Here is a 21510-nt window from a genome sequence, read left to right on the forward strand (position 1 = left end):
ACAATTCATTGATTAAATCTCCTTAAAGATGAAATGCTGAATTTGCAGCTCACAGTAATTCCTCTGTTAAAGCTGTCTCTCCTGAGCCTCCTTTGGAAGATGAGACACTATCTCTTCTTCACCTTCCTTTCAAATTTCCACATTCTCTCTATCTCCAAGGATTGCCAGCAGTTCATATCACCCACCAGCCAGTTTTGGAGATCCTACTCCCCCACAACTCTGCAATGAAGAAGCAGGTTTCACACCTCTGACACACCACTCCATGCACCTCTGTGGCCTAAGACCACAACATAAGTGTACTAACTTTGCCCTCAATTAAATATCATGTGGCAACTATGTGGCTTACAGTGCAATTTAAGACCTGATTTTGTATGATAATTCTTTCCCTTAATACCATGTTTTAATTTAGATTTATGATATGTCAATATAATTTGCTATAGGACCGAGATCTGGCACAGGGCTTTTGTTTAAAAAGCTGTGGAGCACTTCCTCCTTTGGTGGAGCTGGGTTTATTTGTTGATTTTCAGGTACAGAACTGTATTTCATTGTTAATTCAGTATCGGTACAGAAGCAAAATCCTACCCTGTTTTAATAACATACCACTGTTTTAATAAAAGGAAGTCGTATAATTTCTCTGGCACAATAAGGAAATACAAACAGAACTCAAGTTTCATAAAGCTTTGTACAGTTTCAATACAGATGATTCATTATAACTTACTTAGCATAAAACCTGCAGACATGAGGAAATGGGGAAAAGAGCTTGTAGGGTGTTTTTCCTCTGGTGGTGCTTTTCAAATTTGTTAGTTTATATTCTACCTGTCTTGAATCAGAAACCCTTTGTAAGAAATGTGAAATGATAATTTACAGAAATAAGTTCTTTTATGGACCAGGACATACAAGTGCTTACCAGCAATATAAAAAAGAGAAACATGCAGGTAGCACTGCTAACTCTAACTCTTGCCTCTCTGACTCTTAGAGTATCACTTACAGATACTTGAGTTGGGCAGCTAAGGTCTGAGTAGAGGAGACAGAAGGAAACTTGACAAAAACACGACTGAACTTGGTGCATTTCTTAACCATAGCTTTGACTTTAGTGCAGCTGTACTGGTGGGTTTATGGACTTATGGACTCCAGCTCAACTACAGTGCCATGACACAGAAGACAGTGGCAATGCTGCTTCCATTCTGCAGAAAATAACTTCATAAGAGGAACTAGGTGTCTAAGACTTAGGTAAAATTACTCAAGACCATACTTCTTGCTTCTCCTGCTGCTAGGGAGACCCACCATTGAGAGTGGAGCATGGGCACAGAGAGCCACTTGGAAGGGAGCTTTGTAGAAAGGTTGGGAGGTCAAGGGCTGTAGTGCACATCCCTCTGGTTATTTCCGCTTTTTTAAAGGAAAAGTTTCTCTGTACAACATATAGGCAGACACACCACAAAAAGCTGGGAGAAAAATATAGGGCCTCTCTTTCCTGCTAGCTAGCAGGCTACAGGATTAGGGTCCCTTTGCCTTTAATGCCAGTTTCTTGCTTCCTATCTGCAACTTCCGGTTGTAGCATGAAGAATGGTGCATGCATTTGAGCATACAAGGTGGGAGTGGGGAATGGAGAAGTTACATACTTTAAAAGGAAGTTTCCCACTTGCTGAATCACAGGAATATTGTGAATGTTCTTGCTATCCCATGCTTACAAATAAAATCCTGACAGCACTCCTGCCTGAAAACTCCTCTGGATTTGTACATACAAGGATACCTCCTTTATCTATCCAAAACAACCGTAGGTGAGAGATAGGAGCCTACATGTTGAAATTGATTTAAGTAGCAGGAGTCATGGACCATCACAGTAGCTGACTTTAGGCACTTTTGCACAGCCAAAACCTAAGCTACCAAGAGGTTCTCAAGTGCTGAAGATGTCTACCAAAAATCCTTTTGACTTAAGGTCTTGCTTAGGCACCTTCAGTGACATTTACATGCCCTGAAAAATGCCTTTCTGTTTTTAACTATTTCCTGGAATTGCAGCTACTCTGAGGTCAAAAGCAAGTTGAAGTAATCAATCTGTGCATTCACATGTCAAGGATGCCTTTATATATGTCTTTCCTCTGGATGCAGACCATAGTATGAAACAAAGGCAGTGTCAGCTTCCACCCATAGCATTGCATGCACCCAACTACTGCTGTTTAAATCCACGTCCAAACCCCTACAAATATCATGTTCTCCTCTTTCCTGCAGTGTTTCATTGGAAAGAAAGCTTGATATAAGCACAGAAGAATTTGAGTCTTCTCTGAGCCACTAAGTACCTTAATACAGCTCTTGAAAGTGATATGAGAACAAGTACACTGGTCCCCAGAGGAAAATCATACTTTGGGCTGTATAAGAGCTTTGTTATTTCTTTTGAAGGAGTGTACGAGGGACCCTAGAGATGCAAACACTGATCTTCTCTGCTCCTCATATAACTAATGGCCTGGCTGGTGCCATTGTTTCTGTCTCTTCTTCTGACTCATACTCTTCTACTTCTCTTACAGCGAACCGAGCCTTTGGCATTGGAGCTAGATTGTCTGCTCTGGTGAAGCGATGACGGCCACTTGAGTTTCCTCTTTGACCTGGCAGATTGGATGGAGCTGCTCCTCTATCCAAGTGTGCCATTGGAATCAGTTCTTGGCGGTGCTTGGCTTCCAGTGGCCGTAGTCGGGGCCGGGATCTCGACACTAATGGGAACGCAGCATCAGAGCCACTTCTATGCTGATCTAAAGAAAAATAGACAAATAACACATTTTTTAGAGAAAAGAGAAATGCCATGGTATTGGCAAGGACAGATAAAGGGTATTAAATACAATACCCTGGAACTGAAGCATTTTAAATAATTACTATAGAATAAGGCAGAAGTCAAGAACTAAAAATATCCCTAATTTTTAATTTTCATCTCAAAGCTGATGTTTAAAAGATTTTATTTATCTTACCTCAGCTCTGAAACCCCAGAGGATAAGCACATTCAGCTTCCTTTTGGTGTCTCACAGACCTGTCCTGTGCCTTCACTGCAAGGGTGAAGGGCAAGAGTGAAATGCAACAGTGTTCCTTTATGTAATTTGAATTTTCCTCAAATGTCACAAGTATACCTCATACCAAGGTATAAAGCATTTTGAAACCCACAGTGACAAAGAAGAAAACTCTAGTCCATTAAAAATCAAGTTTACCAGTGGCCTGTGACTAAGAAGAGGGAAGAGAAGGGTTTCATCTGAAACCAGGGGTGCTTTGATTACTTTAGATGTCTCAGATCTGCTCCTACCAGCTTGCTTTGCCACAAGTACCTTGTGAAAATTTGCCTGCAATAAGCCAATAACTGGCATTCTCATCCTGTTGAGTTTATAGAATATACCTTTTCACTTTTCTTAAAGCCACTTTTAGTCTAACTACACAGTAGCAAAGTAGTTGATGTAAGAAACAACTAACAATCTAAGTAGGAGGTTCTGGGATATAAGCACAAAAGTCTATGAACAATAAAATTAGTCCAAATCCTGCTACAGTTAAAGTGCACATGTATTGCATATTGTCACTGAGTCAAAATTTAACAAATTATTGCAGATCCATAATTATTAAATTATTGTAAGTTAATATTTATTTCACAGTTGGCACAGTAAAGCACTGCTGCTCATATGCCACGTGGACATACTACACCCTAAGCAGGATAGGATTTCTCAGATTTCAAGGGCTTCTACCTAGCCCTTTGGGAGCATTACTTCTTCAAAGTATGAATGATATATATTGCCAAATAAATAATTCATAGAATCATAGACTGGTTAGGGTTGGAAGGGACCCTTAAGATCCCTTACTTCCCGGCCCCCTTCCATGAACAGGAAACCTTCCACTAGACCAGGTTCTCAGCTCCATCCAGCTTGCTAATGAGCAGCTCCAGGGATGGGGAGTCCATAACTTGGCTGGGCAACAACAACCTCCCTGGACAATTCATTTATATGAGTGGCAAAAAGAGCTGATAGGTGACTTAAGGATCTAATTGTGGTCATTTCTGGCCTCTTAGTTACTAAACTTTCTGCACATGCTATATATAAGAGCTAAACCAAACTTGCTGGAGGATGCTTTTTCCAGAAGGTCTCCCAGGCATAGACAGAAGAGATGACATTTATCTCTGCAAATGCATATGTGCATATATGAGGTTGTCACTCTAATTCCCTTCATATTGAGTACTTCTCTTTTTAGTTTCCAAGGGCAATTCATCTCATCCCAAGAGTTTATGAGAGGACTTTAGGGTGGCTTTTTCCTCCTGCCCTAAAATGGTGTTAATGCTACACAATGGCCCTAAGATGGGACCAGAAGCTGAACCAAAAAGTCTACTTATTTGCATAGATCACAAGGCAGGGCTCAAATTCAGGCCTATCTAATAGTAAAAAAGTACCTCCATTCATTGCTTCAGGATTTAGCTCTCTCCTCACTAAAATAATATGCCTACCTCCTATAGCAGCATTTGGTCCCTTGAAAGTGTCTGCAGTGATTTTAGGTCTGAGACTGCTGTGTGGAACACTTTAAATCTTTTAGAAAGACACATATCTCCTGTGATGATGCCCTGACGAAAAGGACAACAAAAATCCCCTTGAGTAACATTTATTTTCCCCTCTGAGTAGATCCTATTGGTTTCCATTTTGCTGTCATCATGTGTGGGTGCCCATACAGGACTTAGGATGGAGTATTTAAGGCAAGAACCAAAGACAGTGAAAGGAAGAATCTTGGGAAGTCCAGGGAGAAACTAGTGCAGGAAAATAAAGGAAAAGGAGGATAAAAAGGGCCAGTCAGTACATGTGTCCAGTTTGATCCACACAGTTTATCCTGTTTTTTTCCTTTGACTGTACTTCTGACTGTGTTCCTCTATTAGCAGCTCCCCATACTGTGTGCTTGTGTGTGTGGAGGGCTGAGTGCCAGCAACTGGAGGGACTGGGATGCATCTGTCAGTGCAAAATTGCTGGCAATCATCAAGCCAGAGTCGCCATTAAGTAGGATAAGAGGCTTGGGAACTGCCTATTGGAGCAACCATGAGTTTGGAACAAAGACTGAGGAGGGCAGAAGTTCTGTAAGCTGACTACTGGAAGAAACACAAGGTCCAGAGCAGTGACTGAAGAGACCATGGGATCTGTGGTTGGCTACTAGTAAGGCCATAATCTGGACTGGGTACCAAAGAGAGGTTTGCATGTGTGTGGTCCTGTGTGTGAGGCAAGAGGAGACCAGGGGATCCAGGAAGCTGCTCCAGGGAAGACTGGCTGCCCAAGGCCAGCTACTGGAGGGTCCTACAATATATGGAGTGGAAGACCATGTCTCTGTGTGCATGTGTGTGCATATGTGTAGGGCTGAGTACCTGCAGCTGTTATGGGGCTGTGTCCCCAGGGGCTTACATGCCCAAGTGCCACCAAATGTGCAGATGGAAGGTCCAGCGCCAGCTACTGAGAGAAGCATGTATGTCAGGCCAGTTGCTGGGGATTCAGATAGTATGTATGTATTTATAATTTTTCACTAACAGTCTGTCAGCCTCATCAGCCAGAGAGGGGACAAGGATGATGCCATCAGTGCTGTTTGCATTTGTGTGAGCACTGTGCCATGTCTGTGCTGCTCTCTGTGTCTAGCTGTGTGTACACGTGCACTGAATTTTGGTGTGGGGCTGCCCATTGGGAATACCTGCTCAGTCTTGGTACCTGCAGGACCTGGGGGCATGGAGCTCCATCAGTCTCACCTGGACTGGGCTACAGGTTCAGCAACTCACAATAATTTTGCATACAGTTTTGTCTGTGGGGTTGCGGGGAACACATAATCTGTGCTCTTGGGCTTGGCCAGGTGGAACTGCAGGGATTACAGGAATGTTTGTTCAGGAGGGAAAAAGAGAAAAGTAGGAGGTGCTGGAACAAAACAGAAACTGCTGCAGTAATGACCATATAAACAACACAGATAAAACAGAAAGGAGAGAAGGGTGTAGCTCATTTAAAGAGGCCGTGGACTTCCATGGGAGTACTCACGTAGTACTGTTAAATCCACCAAACAACTGGCCAAGTTTCTTTTGCTGCTGGAGTAGGATACAGAGTAAAGTGCTTCCATTACCTGTAAAAGTAACATGCCTGGCTTTCCTTCTAGTGGACTGGCGTGGACCCTGAGGCAAGGAGAGGTAGCGTACTTCCCTGGTGTTAACCTGTGTAGGAGACAGAAGTGTGTTCAGTGCCCGTGGTTGCCTCCACTTGGCACTTACTTGGTGAAACAGTAAAGAGGGATGGTAATATGCTGCACATTTACAGCCAGATTTTGAGAAGTATGATCAATGGTTAATTTGGACGGTTGAACTCAATGTCAGCTCCAGTGAGAATGTCTGTCTGATATAATAGTCATAGGGTTTTTTTACTGTCAGTGGAGAAAAACATGTTCTTCTAAGATTCACCTTTCTTATTTCAGGTGAAAAATTTAAATACAAATAATGTATCCAAAAAGAACTTATTTCTCTTCCTTAGCTGTGGTTATCTCAGCTGTAAATGTCTGTGCTGTTCAATGCCTACCTTTGGTCAGACAAATCTCTCACTGATTGAGAGCCCAAATCGTCTACGTGCCAGACACTTTGCATCAGGCCTTTTTTGATTACACTATACTTTGCACATGCAAAATCAATGCAAGTTACATTATTTTACTACACGCAGCCAGAGTAGCTGATTTCTGACCAATGTATAGAGATCAGACATGAAAACTTTGCTGTTCACATGCTAAGTGAAGCTCTTTCTTCTTAGGTGCTGCATGAGCATACCAGGGGAAATATCCATTTTAATTATAGCAAAGAGCACGTAAAAATGGGTGTCTTTCCATACTTGCAGAGAAGCAGAGGCAATTTTACATAAATAGTAGATAGATAACAGGTACCGGTCTACCCCAAGGCAAGCTGTTTCCCTTCCTGCAACTTTGCCTCAGGCTGTGTTCCCGACGGATGAGGATTTCTTGTGCTTGTTTCTCACTTGTGTTAGTAGGTAGATTGTGCCGGTTGTATGCTGGTGCCTGAAACAGAAAATGCACCCAGCTCATTTTTGTTGCATTTGCAATGTTAATCAGTCTGGTCAACCACAGGGCCAAGTGGACATCTGCCTCAGCTCGGTCACCAGCTCACCACAGATCTCTCTGGTATCTCATGGCAAAATACAGCCATGCACAAACCTCATTGCCAGAGCAAGATGCAAGGAAGCATGAACACAGCTCTAAGTCTCAGACCTCAAGGGCTGCATTTTGATGCCATTTTTGATAGCCTCTTTCCTGCTCATAGAGCAGGTATATAAAATACACCTGCCTAAGAAGGTTATTATCATCTCTGGGCATGTCATCTCTTTTCTCATCACACATTTGGGAGCTACAGATATGATGCAGGTCTCAAGAAAGAGATAACTGGTGAACTCAGCTCTGAGCTTTGGTACTAATGCTACTGAGCATGGAGCAAGCCTCAGACGCACTCAGGAACAAAGAATGTATCTCCAGAATGAGATGCACAGCTGAGCTACTTTTCCATACTTGGACAAACTACAAATTAATATTACCCTAAAACTGAGCATCATTTAAGACAAGCTTTTTAGTTTATTGCATATATCTAGTGAAATGAAGGAAATCATTATCTGCCTTAAAGAGAAAAATTCACTGAAATTTATAAATGGTCTTAAAAAGTAGAATCTGATCTTAGTCTCATCTGCAAGGCTGCTTGTAAAGCTGGTCTGCTAAGCCAGAGCTTTTCAGAGCTGAAAAAAAGTATTAGAAGTGGCCTTATTTTTCTTCCAATCTTTCATTTCCAAAAGCACAGCATTGTCAATACTACACAGGAAATGACTGGCAAAAATAGCCATTAGTGTAATTGATTTTGAAGAGGGAGAGTTCATTTCAGTAAGCTAACTATATATGCAAATTGTCGCTGGTAAGATAAGAAATTAATATCATGAGGATAATTAGCCATGGCAAATCAAACAACGTTAGGAATGAATAACATATTAATAATGCCACATTTAAATGAGCAGGCCCTACCATTTTCTAGTACACGTGTGTTACATGAGTTAGCCCTGTTTATCAGCATAATTTCAAGGTTACTCTAATACATCCTCTACCACTCATTGCTGTGGGCGAGCACTCAATTGTCTATTCAGTGCCCGAGACTGGATTAAGTAGATACCATACCCTGGGCTGCGTCAGGGTCAGTGCGAATTTCTGCAAAACAAATCCCTGCTGAGGTATTATCACACCATTTTTACAGCGAAAAAAAAAAAAAAAAAAAACAAACAAACAAAAAACAAAACACTTAAATGTGTAAAATGAAGCTTCGGAGGACGTGGAAATTTTTTCCTTCGTTTTTTTCCTCCTGTGGCGCGGGTAAATGCCGCTCCCACGCAGGGCTGCGCAGTGTTTGCCGGCGCTGGTCCGCCCGCCCCCGCAGCGGAGTTTCGCTGCTGCCAGAGCCCTGCCAGCCCTGCCTCCCACAGCCAGGCTGCCCTCCCGGGAGCCCGGGGAGCCAAGAGAAGGCGGCTTCTCATCCGGACAGCTGTGCAGTGAGGGAAGCCTGACCTCTACAGCTCACTCATAGATTTTCCCGACTTTTCTCGCTGCCGTCAGGGTGAAAAGCCGATGAAAAAAAAAAAAAAAAAACAGCTTTCATTTATTCCACCCAGATCAGTGCCCAAGCCCGGGGTTCTTCCCTGCTTGCCCTCCCCGGTCGGCTGGGAGCGGCTGCGGGCTCCCAGCTCCCAGCAGGTGCCCCGGTACGGGGAGGGCAAACAAGAGCTGCGGGTCCGCAAACAGAGCGCGACAGCCGGCGGCTCACACACCCTTTGTCGCACTTGGTACAGGTTGTGTGCCAGGACATCTCTCATGGACTCCACCTCTGCGGGGGACAGCCTGTGCGCACGCTGGTTCCTGCTGCTCCTGTAAATAAAAGGGAAAATTAAATATGATATTAATAAGCTGATTAAATACTAATACCATTAAATAATGCACAGTCTATTTTTAGTGCTAGAACAGAAGGCTATGAAGAGCCTTTCAGTGACCAGCAACACCTGGAAATCATCCAAAGATGAACAAAAAAAGGTTCAAATTTTGCTCTTTCATTCGTTTTATCCATACAGTGGGTAGTCAAATTGGGCCCTAAGCTGTCATACAGCTGGCAGCAGAAACTCTTCTTTCTTAAATAGGAACTTCTTTCTCCAAAAAGAAGTTCCTATTTAAGGATTAGATTAGGCCATAGCCAGCTCAGGAAAGCACTGAAAGTTCCCTCCTCTGTCTGAATAAAGACCTCAGCATGGTCTAGCAGTCTGGGCCTTGTCATCTTACTTTTTACTCCTTTGGGATTTTTACTCCTCTGAGAAAGTGAAGAAAATCCTTAAGAATGAAAGAGTATGCCAATTGTGAAGCCTGAGAGACCTGCCCTGTCGTGAGGAGCACATATAGAGTTTCCTTGCTACTAAAAGTGTTTCTCCATTTGAAATGAAAGAAGTACCTAAAAGATTGTGTTTTTAAAAAGCTTTGACAAGCCCACAGTCACTTGCAGCTGCCTGGCTTTTTCACTAGCAAAACAGTGGAGGAGGGCTTCGGTGAAATGTTATCGGGTTTCACTGCATCAGTCAATCACTGTGAGAAGTAGTGTTCAGATGAATTCCCAGGGAAAGAAAGGCAAACAGATAGTGATCATCCAGGATGAATCAGTCTGGGTTAATCTAGTTGTTTCTGATTTTTTCCATTCTCCATGTTGTTTTCTTGCCTCTTTAAAAAAAAAAAAGTGATTGCAAGTGTTTGTTTTCAGCTGATGTCCTAAAGTGATGTCTGTAAATTGTGCAGTTAAAGAATTGATGATGATCAATGTACAGTATTGCCAAAGATTTGTGTGCATCTATCTCATACTTCCTCTAAAATAAATTAAAAACTTTTAATGGCAAAGGAAGATGGATTCAAGATAAACTGAGATTATGATGTAAACATGGGAAAAAGGCTGGAATTTGCAATTACATCTAGTTTAACAATATTACCACTGTTTTGTTCTATAATCTAACATGAACATCTTGAAAACTTTTAGGACCAACCTGAACTGCCTCGATTCTATATTTTACTGCCTCTACCATCAAGTAGACAGTGATCCCTGGTGCCCTGGCCCTGTCCAAAGCCCCTGGAATATAAGAGTTAATTCCTAATATGTTTCCAGGTTTCAGGATGTGTTTTCATTCTGCCATCAGACTAAAACTGAGATCTGAATTTTTATTTTTTTGTGAAGTAAAACCAGAGAGACATTAACAACAGAATAAGATGTAGTATCAGAACTAGGACTGGGATAAGCAACAGGTTAAGGACCTCACTGAAGCATGAGAGACCCATGAGTCTGCCACTGAGCTGCTGGCAAGTCAGTGTGACAGAAAAGGACAGCCTTTCTGGATTTGATGAGAAATCTTATCTTGTCCCTAACAAATATTTCCCAACAAATATTTAATTGATATTCATCAATTCTCAACAATTGTAGTAACAACAAAGTTATTTAGTTACCATTAGGGAAAAAAGACCTTCAGCACTGCCCAATTCCAGGCTGGCTGGCTGGGTGGGTGCATGGGTTGGTTTGTTCCTTTTTCATTTGCTTTCAGTTCCCAGAGGTAACACTGAGAGGATCCAGGCATGTACATAAGGCTTGGGTGTACTGCACCTTTACTCCAACTGGGTGTGGTGTGTCTCAGACTGGGGTTCAGCCCATGTAGCCTGCCTTCCACAGCAAGGAATCCAGACTCCCTGCTGTCAGCAGCTCCCATCTGATGTCCCTTTGGACAACAGGGAGACCCTAGGTATACCTGGGAAAGTACACACAAACACAAACCCTGGGGACTGTCAACAAGTATTGGTCTCTAAAATACAGGCTTGGCTCATTTGTGTAATGCAAATGGAACTGGAATAGTTGCTGCAGGTGGCTTTGACATCACAGGGAACAACTGCCTCCCTGCTTTGTGCTTCACTGATTGCGTCCACAGGGTCTTTATCCCTTACAGTTGGGGATAAATACGGGAAAGGATCTAAACAGGGAAAAGCTTGACTCCACTGGGGAGACATCAGATTCTCTTTTACTTTTCCAGCTGCATACCTGACTTTCTCCACATGCCAGCACACAAGTAGTCAGTTCTAAGTCATTTAAAGGCTTATTATTTCACTCTTGAAGTGAATTAAATAGAATAAATAAAACTCCTTGAGTTTCAGTTGAGCTGGGGTAACAAGAGAACAAATAGCATGAAGATAATCTATATTGTTCTGGAGCACAAATAGAAAACAGTCATTCCTTTCATGGGATTGGATATGAACCTACCCAACTGATAACAATGCATATATATGGTAATAAGGAATAGATTGCTTTTACATTTTGCAATACCTTAAGAAAGGACTTTCAAAAAACCCCAACCATGTTCGGTATGTTACTGAACACGTGAAGTAATCCTTATTGAAACAATTTCTTTGTTCTTATTGAATCTTCCAACATGTTACAACAAAGAATAGCACAGGACATATATTTGTGATGAAAAAAATTATAATACAGCATGAAAACTGTCTCTCTGTAACGATAGCTATGGCAGGATTTCTTTCTTCCTTAGATATGGAGATAGCTGATACTTGATGCATTGATGCTTGCACAATCTGTGTAATAGTATTTTTCATATTATGTCTAAAATTTTGAATTTTGTAAACTCTCCATTCATCTTCACTAGTCCTGCAAAGGAATAACATTATTGGGCACAGCTCTCTCATAACTGTACCACCACAAATGACAACACAACACTTGGTTCTGATCTGTACTGTATTGATATGTTCTAAGATTTACTAAAGTCAATATTGCACCAATATGAAGCCAACATTAAGTAAACTCAGTATCAAACCATCTTTCTCTCTAATGGTCATATTTGCTACAATTTCCTACAAAAAACAGCCATAAACCCACAGTTTTGATAATATCTCCTAGACTCTGCTTTTGCCATTTCCATCCTTATTTATAAGGCTTATATTTTTCAAAACATTATAACCGAATGCTCTGCTTTCATTCAAATGTGGATTCTTTGTTGCACAATCCATGGGCAAATTTTTTCACTCTGCATTGGAAATACTGTGAAGTGGACACCCACTCCACCTGCAGGAATCACACCAGCATGAATGCAATTCTGCTAATCCACAGCATTGGAGATCTGCTTTGATTCTTATAAAGTAAATCTCCTTGTGTGCATAAAGGCTGCAAAACTGATCAGAAGTGTGAGTGAGAGTTTTCTCACTACTCTGGTACTGCTAATAGTGCTTTACTTACCATACACAGGAATTTTATTTCAAATCTCCTCTTGTTCATGGCCAGAGTTTTGTATCCCCACTGAAGACAGGGACTTTGGGTACACACCATCTCAATTATATCAATCAGACAATTTATAAATACACTTAGAAACCTTTTACATGGGTTCATTTAATTTCTGTGAGGAATGGCAACAGGAACTGCTGTATTGGCTCAGACCAAAGGTCCAACAACTAGCTCAATATCTTGTCTCCTGCAGGGCTCAACAGCAGACACTTATCAATGAACAGAGGTGGGAAAACGTGTATTTTCCTAGAACTCTCACAGCCTGCAAGATCAGAATGGTTTTGAGCCACAGGCTGCTTTTTTGAAGTTGACACTTCATTTTTAAAAAGGCTTTCTCATCAGAGGATGATGCACAGTAAAATTCAATTATAGCCAGAGTAGAGACGGCAAAAATTAGTCCATCATATCAGCTGTTTATTAAAGAATATTTTTCAATCTAAATTCTCAGCTCAGGGGAGAATTTCTGAACTCTGCTGGAGCAATTTGTCTTATTTTCTCTCTCCCTTGGGAAAAGAAGAGGGATGTGGTTTGATTGCCATGGATTGTCTAACAACCTTGCACATTTTCTCTTGGCTCAGAACGGTTAAGGGATTACAGCAGACAGAAAGGAGCCTGACATACATGCAGTCTTTTTTAATATCATCCATTCAGCAAAGAATAATTTAGAGAGAAAAGGGTTGGGTCTTACACTGCATGCTGACATCAGTACAAGAAAGCATATTGATCTTGACATAATTAAGCCAAAGTTTTAAGAGATATTTTACTTTAATATCCAGTTGGTATTTGGATTTTCTGTTACTGGTAGAGATCATCATTCAAAAAAAATAATATGCTGGACCCTCCCAGAGGCTGCTGCAAAATGGAGAATGGTTTAAGGATGCAACAGGAAAGAGCAGGCAACAACAGCCACAGTGGGCAGCAAGAGCCTGGGAAAGAATTTCTGGAGGCAAGTGCCTTCAGCAGTACCTGTACTCTGGATAGTGTGTTGCAAGGTGAGGATAAATACATGCATGTCAGTTATGGTGTGCAGGAGGGAAGATTTGTGCAGACTCTTCTCCTAGAGGGTAGTTCCCTCAGTTCCCTCTGGAGATCCCACCAGTTTTGTCCCCTGGTCAGTCTGATACCAAGTTGCATTACTGTTTGATAGAATCGTAGAATGGCTTGCATTTGGTTCCAAACCCCCCACAATGAGCAGGGACATCCTCAACTCTTGTCAGGTTGTTCAAAACCCCATCACATCCAACCTTGAATGTTTCCCAGGATGAGGCATCTACCACCTCCCAGAGCAACCTGTTCCAGAGTTTCACCACCCTCGTCCTAAGAAAGTTCTTGTACCTAGTCTGAATCTACCTTCTCCTAGTCCTGCTGCTACAAAGCCTACTAAAAGGCCTGTCCCCATCTTTCTTGTAAGCCCTCTTTAAGTATGGAAAAGTTGCAATCAAGTTTTCCCAGAGCTTTCTCTTCTCCATGTTAAACAGCCCAAACTGTCTCAGCATTGTCTCATAAGAGAGGCGCTTCAGCCTGCTGATCATCTTTGTGGCACTCCTCTGGACCCCGTCCAACAGGTCCATGTCTTTCCTGTACTGAGGATCCCAAAGCTGGACACAGCACTCTAGAGTCTCACAAGGGCAGAGTAGCAGGAGAGAATCCCCTCCCTCAACCTGCTGGCCATGCTACTTTTGATGCAGGATATGGTTTGTCTTTCTGGGCTGCAAGTGCAGGTTGACAGTTCATGTCCAGCATTTCCACCAGAAGCATCCTCAAGTCCTTCTTGGCAGGCTGCTCTCAGTGTTTAATTGGACAAAATTGTTTGTTTGGGAAATACCAAAATATGGCAAGATGGTTACAGGATTGCAAACTGGAGTTGCAAAAATTGCAAATGCTACAAAGAAATCTGCTCTCAGAAAAAATTCATCATTGGGATAATGGAGTCAGGAGCAGTATGCTAGGCCATCCTGCAGGTCTCTCAGCACCTGGCAGGGATTAACGAAACCCACTGGCCAGGTAAACGGTAAGTACATCTGTCTTGGGTCACTACTGTGATTTAAAGCAACCGGAGTGGCTTCTGTACCTGACTCATGGTTCCTCTTCAGGAGTGCCCATCATCGAAAAGAAACAGAGAAAATGTCCATGGATTTAATTTTCACTCTCTGAGCAAAGTGCAAATATGACAAACACCAAATTGCACCTGCTCTTTTCATAAGTGTCTTCTTTTTGCTTATATTTCAGTTGAAGTCATGGAGTACCTTGGGTACTTCCTCATTTTTGTCCCATTCCTTCCTACCCCTACTCTGCAAAGGGTTGGGAGGTTGGTACTCACTGTAAAGAAGTAGTGGATGATTTTGAAATTTTCATGCCACTCTCAGCCATCTCAATGGCCAGTTTTATCTCCATCTTTTTGTACAATGACACAAGGCTGGATTTGGGCTGGTGTTCCCGAATTAAAATTTTCTTCAAATACTTATTGTCAAACTTCTTAAATCTGCAAAAGAGATACCAAAATCAAAGGGTAAAAAAGGAAATATGTTTTCATTTCTGTAGTACAAGCTGATCTTCATTCAAATGCACACATCTACAATTCAGTGGTGGAAGCTGAATACAAATTAGAGGCACCTGTGGACTCCTGAAGGCCTGGTGAGCAGGGACTTTTAGGGGGATATTTGGCATAGTCTACTGGTCCGCAGAGATTGCAGAGCCCGCTAGACAAAAGAAAGAAACAAGCTGCAATCAGAGCAAAAAAGAGGGCTGCATGTATGTTTGCATATTACACTGCCACATTTGTCAGAAAAGAATATGGGCAGTCTCCACGCTTTTGTACAAATGTTGTATTATAGTAGGGCATAACAGCAGCAGCTGCTCTTACTGTAATCCTGGCCTATTCAGCCAGTCACCAATGAGGCTCTAAGTGGCCCAGCAGTTACAGTAGTTAGGGCCCATTACATTGGTGATAATTTTGAATCCTGACAATTAGAGCAGAGAAAATACATTTCTTTGTACTCTGAATAACAGAGAAATTGAAAGGACCCCAAAATACTATGTACTTGCATGCTGCAGATTGTAAAATATTGCTAATGTGTGGCATAATTTGAATGTGAATGTGTGTGTGTGTCTTGGAACAGGTACGTGCTTTCTGGCAGACATTTAGCAGAACAACAGTAGATTTTCAGCAGAGCAACAGTTCTGCTTCTTTCAAAGGAACAGTTTACCACAGCAAGGTAAGGTCCTCCACAGTGCTGGGAAAAGTACTACAGCATTTGTATCTTTTTTTCCTTAGCAAATGCCATTTTTTATTCATTAGTAGCAGACGTAGGGACACAAATGTTTGCACGGGGATTAGAGCTCTTAATGTTTTTCTGTGTAACAGAAAGCCTCCTGGATCGTCATCACTTAGGTAATTATTTCTGATACACAACTTTAAAGTTGCATAGACAGGTTTAGGGATTATTTTTAATATAATCTTCTTACATTAAATGTCTTCAGACACAGTGTGTTTTTTAAATCTGTCTGTGAACCAAAATACTACACTTATGGCTAGTTTGGGCAAAATTCTCTTTTCAGAGCAATCAGGTAGATGGGAGACAAAGAGATAGCATTTACTTATGGGTATGTGTAAATGCAGCTATTTCAATGGATTTACTGCTCCAACAGAGATTTATTCAGTTTATTGACCACACAGTGTGGCGTGGTCCCAGAAGATGGATGTCCTAAAGCTATCTCTGGACTGTCAGAGCCAAGAAGGCATTTTAGTTTCGGGGTATGCCCTAGTACATTATATTGTTACTCCCCAATGGGACAAGAATTGGGTGCAAACTAGTCATCCTCTTCCCACTGTTAATTCCTGGTTTCCGTAGGGAGAAATCCAGTCATGAAAGGACTTGCCATGTGTCCCAGCAGACACCTTTGTCTGCGTTACTGGAGTCCAGTACTGAAAGGTCAGACAGGATTCCAGCACAGAAGTCTGGGCATAGCTAGGATAACGAGGGATAACTTTTAGCCCACAGTATCATAATAAGATGTTTGGGGGAAAGAAAAATCGGTCTTTCCCCTACTTCCCTTCACATGCTGTGGTGGTGGCCACACCACACATGTCCACAGGACTGCCTTAGGGAAAAGGTAGAGAGAACAGCAGATCCATCTCTTCTGGACAGTGCTTGGAAGAGCCACAAAGCGTCACAAAAACACTTCATCCTGCTTATGGAAGAGACAAGGCAGGCCCTGCGCTTCTGAGTGAACACTAGCTCAAGAGTATCTGCTTATGCTACTGGATGTTTAAATTCAAACAATCCCTTCAGCGTTCTTATTTTAGATACTACTGAATGCAAAGACCTGTAAGGACAGGTGACTAATTATTACTGAATCTCTACTCACCAGCAAGGGATCCTATTTGCTATGGAGGCTCGGCTCACAGCAAAAGTCAGTATGGCATTGACACCATATGTAGCTTATGTTCTAAATACAGAGTTAAAGAAGCATTGCCCAGGATCCTAGATTTATACCAAAGCTACGTACACAGGCTGCTGTCTGCAGCATGAGTTCCCATGCTATGTTTTTCTTTCTGAAGGCTTATTTTCTGCTTGTGCAGATTCAATTTAGCAGGCAATGTATGAGCACTGGACTCTCAAGAGTTCATGGTTACTCAGGAGTTGACCTTTTTAAAAAGAGATATGGCACATGACCCCAGCATTTTAATTTTCTATTCTATTTACCTACTATATTTTACATGATAGAAAATTATTTTATTATATTAGACTGCAGTAAGAGATACTTACTTATCTCTCAGCTGATAATGACTCCAATGTCCACATATGTCTTCAATACCAGCCTTCAAGTGATCCATCAACTATAGAAAAAAAATTGAAAAATTTTAAGTGGCCATTGTGAAAAAAGAATGTTACCACATATACACACTTGCTGACATGATTTTGAGATTTATTTTTTTATTGGAGCATGTAAGTTAATTCTGAAAGAACCTACATTTCTCTAAAAATCAAGGCAAAGCTCCCACTGTGGCAGCTTGGCTTTTTTTGATGGAGGCAAAAAATTGCCTGGTCCTTTTTGTCTGCTGAACCCAAAAAATAAATTCTTGGTTCTGTCAACCAGGTTTCCCCTCTGCATGTGTGACCTTCCTGGGAGAGGCACAGGGCCAGGTACCAACACCTTCACCTTGACTGGTAAGGTGTCTGAGGAATTTGCAGAATGATGTGAGACTGGTCACTGCTAACTATGATTACTTTCAGTCATTTTTTTGTGCATTTCTAGCATTATAGAGACAGAAAAAGGCCAATTTTTACAGACATATTCCCATAAGGAGTGCTTTTAAATGCAAGGTTAAGTGTAAATGTTCAAATAGTAAGAATTAAATTCACTTTAAATTCAAAATCAGTTGAGATACTCTAATTTTGCCAATGTCTCTGTGTGTTTCATTTGAAGGCACAGCGTTTCTGTTAATTTCAAACGTATCCCCTATTGTGAAATGAAAGAATGTACATACCTTTTCTATTTCTATATTAAATCAGATAGAGCAACTTTCTGTTATTTTATATAATAGTAATTTGAGAACTGAAGTAAATTTTTGAGAGGAGAAAAGATCACTGCTCAGAATAACTTGAAACTAAGTTCACAGTCCAATGGTTCAACTCAGTTCAATAAATCTTGATTAAAGACTTTTAAGGTTTCAGTATGTCTAGAAATGGTCAAAAGTTGGCAAAAATGTTTCTGACTAATCCAGCTAAGAAGGATGGTGAGTGCATTTTGTAAACATTTCATTTCTGTTTCTATCCTCCCATGGTCAAAGTACCAATAAATATGAGACTTACTATGCCGCAACACTTGTGAAGTGATAGTATAATATGATAGTAAATATGAATATAAATAAGATGCAATATTTTAGAAAATTACCCCTAGGGTTACCTCCATATATTCTTAAAAGTATTGAGTGTCCAAATCCACTGAATGCCAGGCTTCCAAGTGCCTTGCTCTTTTGAAATACCTGTTCTCTTTTTGGGATACCAGCTACTGATATAAAAAACTTACTCGCACATGAATTTCTTCATTGATAGATTCCTTTTTGTTTGTCTTTTTAACATCCAGATATCTGACCAATGGTCCAATTGTAATTCCCTGCATTTGGAATAATGAGTTGAATTGTTAATCATCTTTTAGGCAAAAATAGAAAGAAAGTGAAAGGGGATAATTTTAATCAATTAGGAAAGCTGTGTCTTAGCACAGAAATGAACTATTACTTGTATGGAGAGCAAGAGAAGAGAATTAAAAATCAAAAACTTTTTTTTAAAAGGGTTTTTTCAGTGAGATTATATTTATTGGCATATTCTAATTATGTAAAGTAACTGACTCATTGGCAATCATCTTCAAAAGAGGACTCACTTAAAAGAAAATACTATTTTTCTGAGGTCTTGCAATCTCTTTTTTTTTTTCATTTTGGTAAATGAATCCATTTACTTCAACATTTCCAGTATTAAATATTCCAGGGGTTTTTCACTTAGAAACAGCTTTCAGATTTTCTTCTTTCTTTACTGCACTGCTACAGAAAACCATTTTAAAAGGCAAAATAGAAACAAATTGCTTTTTTCTGAAACACTCTGGTGGAACCTAAGTGCCTTTCTTATCATAAGTGCATAGTGCCCCACTGGCACCCTAGGTGATCTGAGACCTTGGTACTGGAAAATACAATATATGGGATGCACATTCTCTAGAAGTTCCAGTTCTTCCAGCTACAGCAGTAAGCAAGGTGGAATAACCCAAATATCTAAAGTAGACACCTATACTTACAAATGTGACTTATTCACTTGGGGTTTTTTTTAATATGCTTTTACAAAGGATTTCAAAATATTTGTGTTTGGTCTCCAAGATAGACAAAGATAAAGGTATAAAATTCAAAATCTGTCATAGAACAGGCATACTGCTTTCTGGTCAGTTGGAGATACATCACTAATAAAGGATGAATCAGCGCTGAAATGTAAAGTTAAAATACTTACCAAATTGGAAGCACTGGGAAATGCATGGGGAATGAACATAAGCAATTTTGGACACCAAGTGCCCTCTCCCCTGAATATTTTCGAAGATACATGTTTTCAATACAGAATTTTTATAATACCTAAAAGCCCTAATAAGTTTAATTACACAGTGCAGTGCTAAATCTGGCCCTAAAATGCAATAACTTGTCCTAGCCTAAGAGTAAATTCAACACAATTTAACTAGGAAGCTTTCAGTCACCTCGATTACATGAAGGTTCTCCATTAAGAAATATACGTACTTGGATGAACACAGTGAAATATATAACCACAAGAGTTGCAGTGATGAATAAGTTTTTTCTGGGGAAGAGATTCACTGGAAGCAAGAATGCAAGAGAGAAGCTGCTGGCTCCTCGGAGGCCACTGTAAGAAATAATGAGTTGGTCTTTGAAGGTGAAGGGATATGTCCGGAACTTGTTACTGATGTAGAAGAGAGCAAAGACACCTAGGAAGGGAAAAATCCACAGCTATTATTAATCAAGAAGAAAAAGAAAATATTAAATAATAAAAGAAAAACAATGTCTTGGCTTGGGGAGCTGTTGACAGCCCATGTTTTTTTCAGTTTTGGTTTCTTGCAGCTCCTCTTTGACCAACTGCTGAACTTGGCTTGTGTGAAATATCTCCTATAAAATACCATGGTTACTAATGGCTTCAGGATTTAAATTCATTAATGCAGTTTAGAAGAGAGATTAGGGGAAAATATTTACTTCCTATATTTATGTTCCATAGTTTTCTCCAAAATGTTCTGGAGACAAGAAAAATGACTGGTTGAGAGTTTTTCCTGTGCCTTCCCTTGCAATGTTTCCTGCCTTCTGCACAGTATCTGCCTAAAGTGTTTGAACAACACTTTAGCTTTACCAACAACTCCTGTGGACAGATTCACTGAAAGACAAAGAGTAATAGCATTTTAATTTTTAATCCTCGGGCTTATTGTGTCTCTAATTCTTTGTTTATTTCTCAAATTTCATTTCAGTTTTAATAAAATCTAAAATTAATAAGAGAGTCTGAAGCTGTCTAAGGACTGCAACTTTTCTTTCTAGGGCACTTTTAGCTATTCCTTTGACTTACTCAATCTTCTTCATCTTCCATAAGAAATATGTATCCTATGATTTATGTGGAAACCGTTAAATTACTGACATAGAAGCTGACAAATGCTGATAATTACTGGTGTTATTTTACACAGCTGTCACTGATACATTCAGATTATTAGAGGTAAAGCCAGTAGCAGTATCCTGTTATGTAGGTTGATGAATACCCCTTTGCACAAGAGCTTTTTTGGCTACTTATAACTATGCTAGACATCAGGTACTCAGACTGAAATGGCATATGTGAGGTATCACCCTCAGGCCAATTCTCTTTACTTTATTCAAGCTTCAGAGAAAATGATGTAATCATTTTAAAACACAAATTTAGCAGAAAATATTTTGGCCATCCTCTGAAAAGCTCTAGCACTCCCCTTGGTGTCTGAGAGAAGCATGGACATGTGGCTGGAAAACAGCTTTTACATCAGGAGAGCACTGATTCTCCCTTGATTGAAAGGACATTTCAAAATGGAAAGCAAGCCTTTAAAAATTTACAGGCCACGCTTGGTCCAGATATAGCAAGAAAATATGTAATTACTTTCTTTTTGCTGTAAACCTACAGGAATCATATCACTTGTACTGCTTGGTACTTGTGCCTTCCCTGTATAGTAAAGTTGTTCAGATGCACATACTCAAAGCTTCACAGGTTTCCCCTTTTCTCATTTTCTTCTGTTCAATGTCTTCCTCCAGGGTTCCCAGACTTAAAAGTCAAAGGTCTTGAAAGGTATATTGGCTTTGTGGGTCAAGCCATCACCTTCTTCCTGCTTTGGTATTCTTTTTGACTGAGGGACAAGCAGTCTAAGAGATTTAAGAAACAGGACCTTAATCTCAGATGTTTGATGCCAACACTCGTCTGGTCCCAAATGTTTGAATCAGTACTGTAGGCTGGAAAATAACTTTGGAGTTCATCTACTCATCTATTCTAGTCCCTATTCAAAGCAGAGCTAATCAGATCTTGTGCCAGATCTTCCCCAGGCTGCAGACTCAGCGCTCTCAAAAATTCCTTATACATCCAGTTCTCCAGCCTCTGACCAGGTTGGTG

The 21510-nt window shown here is 40.6% G+C and overlaps 1 protein-coding gene across 2 annotated transcripts in view; it reads right to left on the reverse strand.

Annotated features, from left to right (window-relative positions):
• Positions 1-394: 394 nt before the first annotated feature.
• The window catches only part of SLC9A4 (solute carrier family 9 member A4), a 34867-nt gene continuing 13751 nt past the window's right edge, over positions 395-21510 (reverse strand). Inside the window, exons 5-12 of one of the 2 annotated variants that reach the window (XM_069005442.1) lie at positions 19629-19831; positions 18389-18475; positions 17125-17195; positions 14676-14837; positions 8823-8919; positions 6892-7023; positions 6091-6178; positions 395-2741 (exon numbers count right to left, since the gene is read on the reverse strand). In XM_069005442.1, the coding sequence (XP_068861543.1) occupies positions 2443-2741; positions 6091-6178; positions 6892-7023; positions 8823-8919; positions 14676-14837; positions 17125-17195; positions 18389-18475; positions 19629-19831 (1139 nt within the window). In that variant the 3' untranslated portion in view covers positions 395-2442. The remainder of the gene's footprint in view (positions 2742-6090; positions 6179-6891; positions 7024-8822; positions 8920-14675; positions 14838-17124; positions 17196-18388; positions 18476-19628; positions 19832-21510) is intronic. The other variant, XM_069005448.1, reaches the window with a different exon arrangement.

This window comes from Aphelocoma coerulescens, chromosome 1 (assembly GCF_041296385.1).
Source record: "Aphelocoma coerulescens isolate FSJ_1873_10779 chromosome 1, UR_Acoe_1.0, whole genome shotgun sequence".
NCBI classification, from domain to species: domain Eukaryota; kingdom Metazoa; phylum Chordata; class Aves; order Passeriformes; family Corvidae; genus Aphelocoma; species Aphelocoma coerulescens.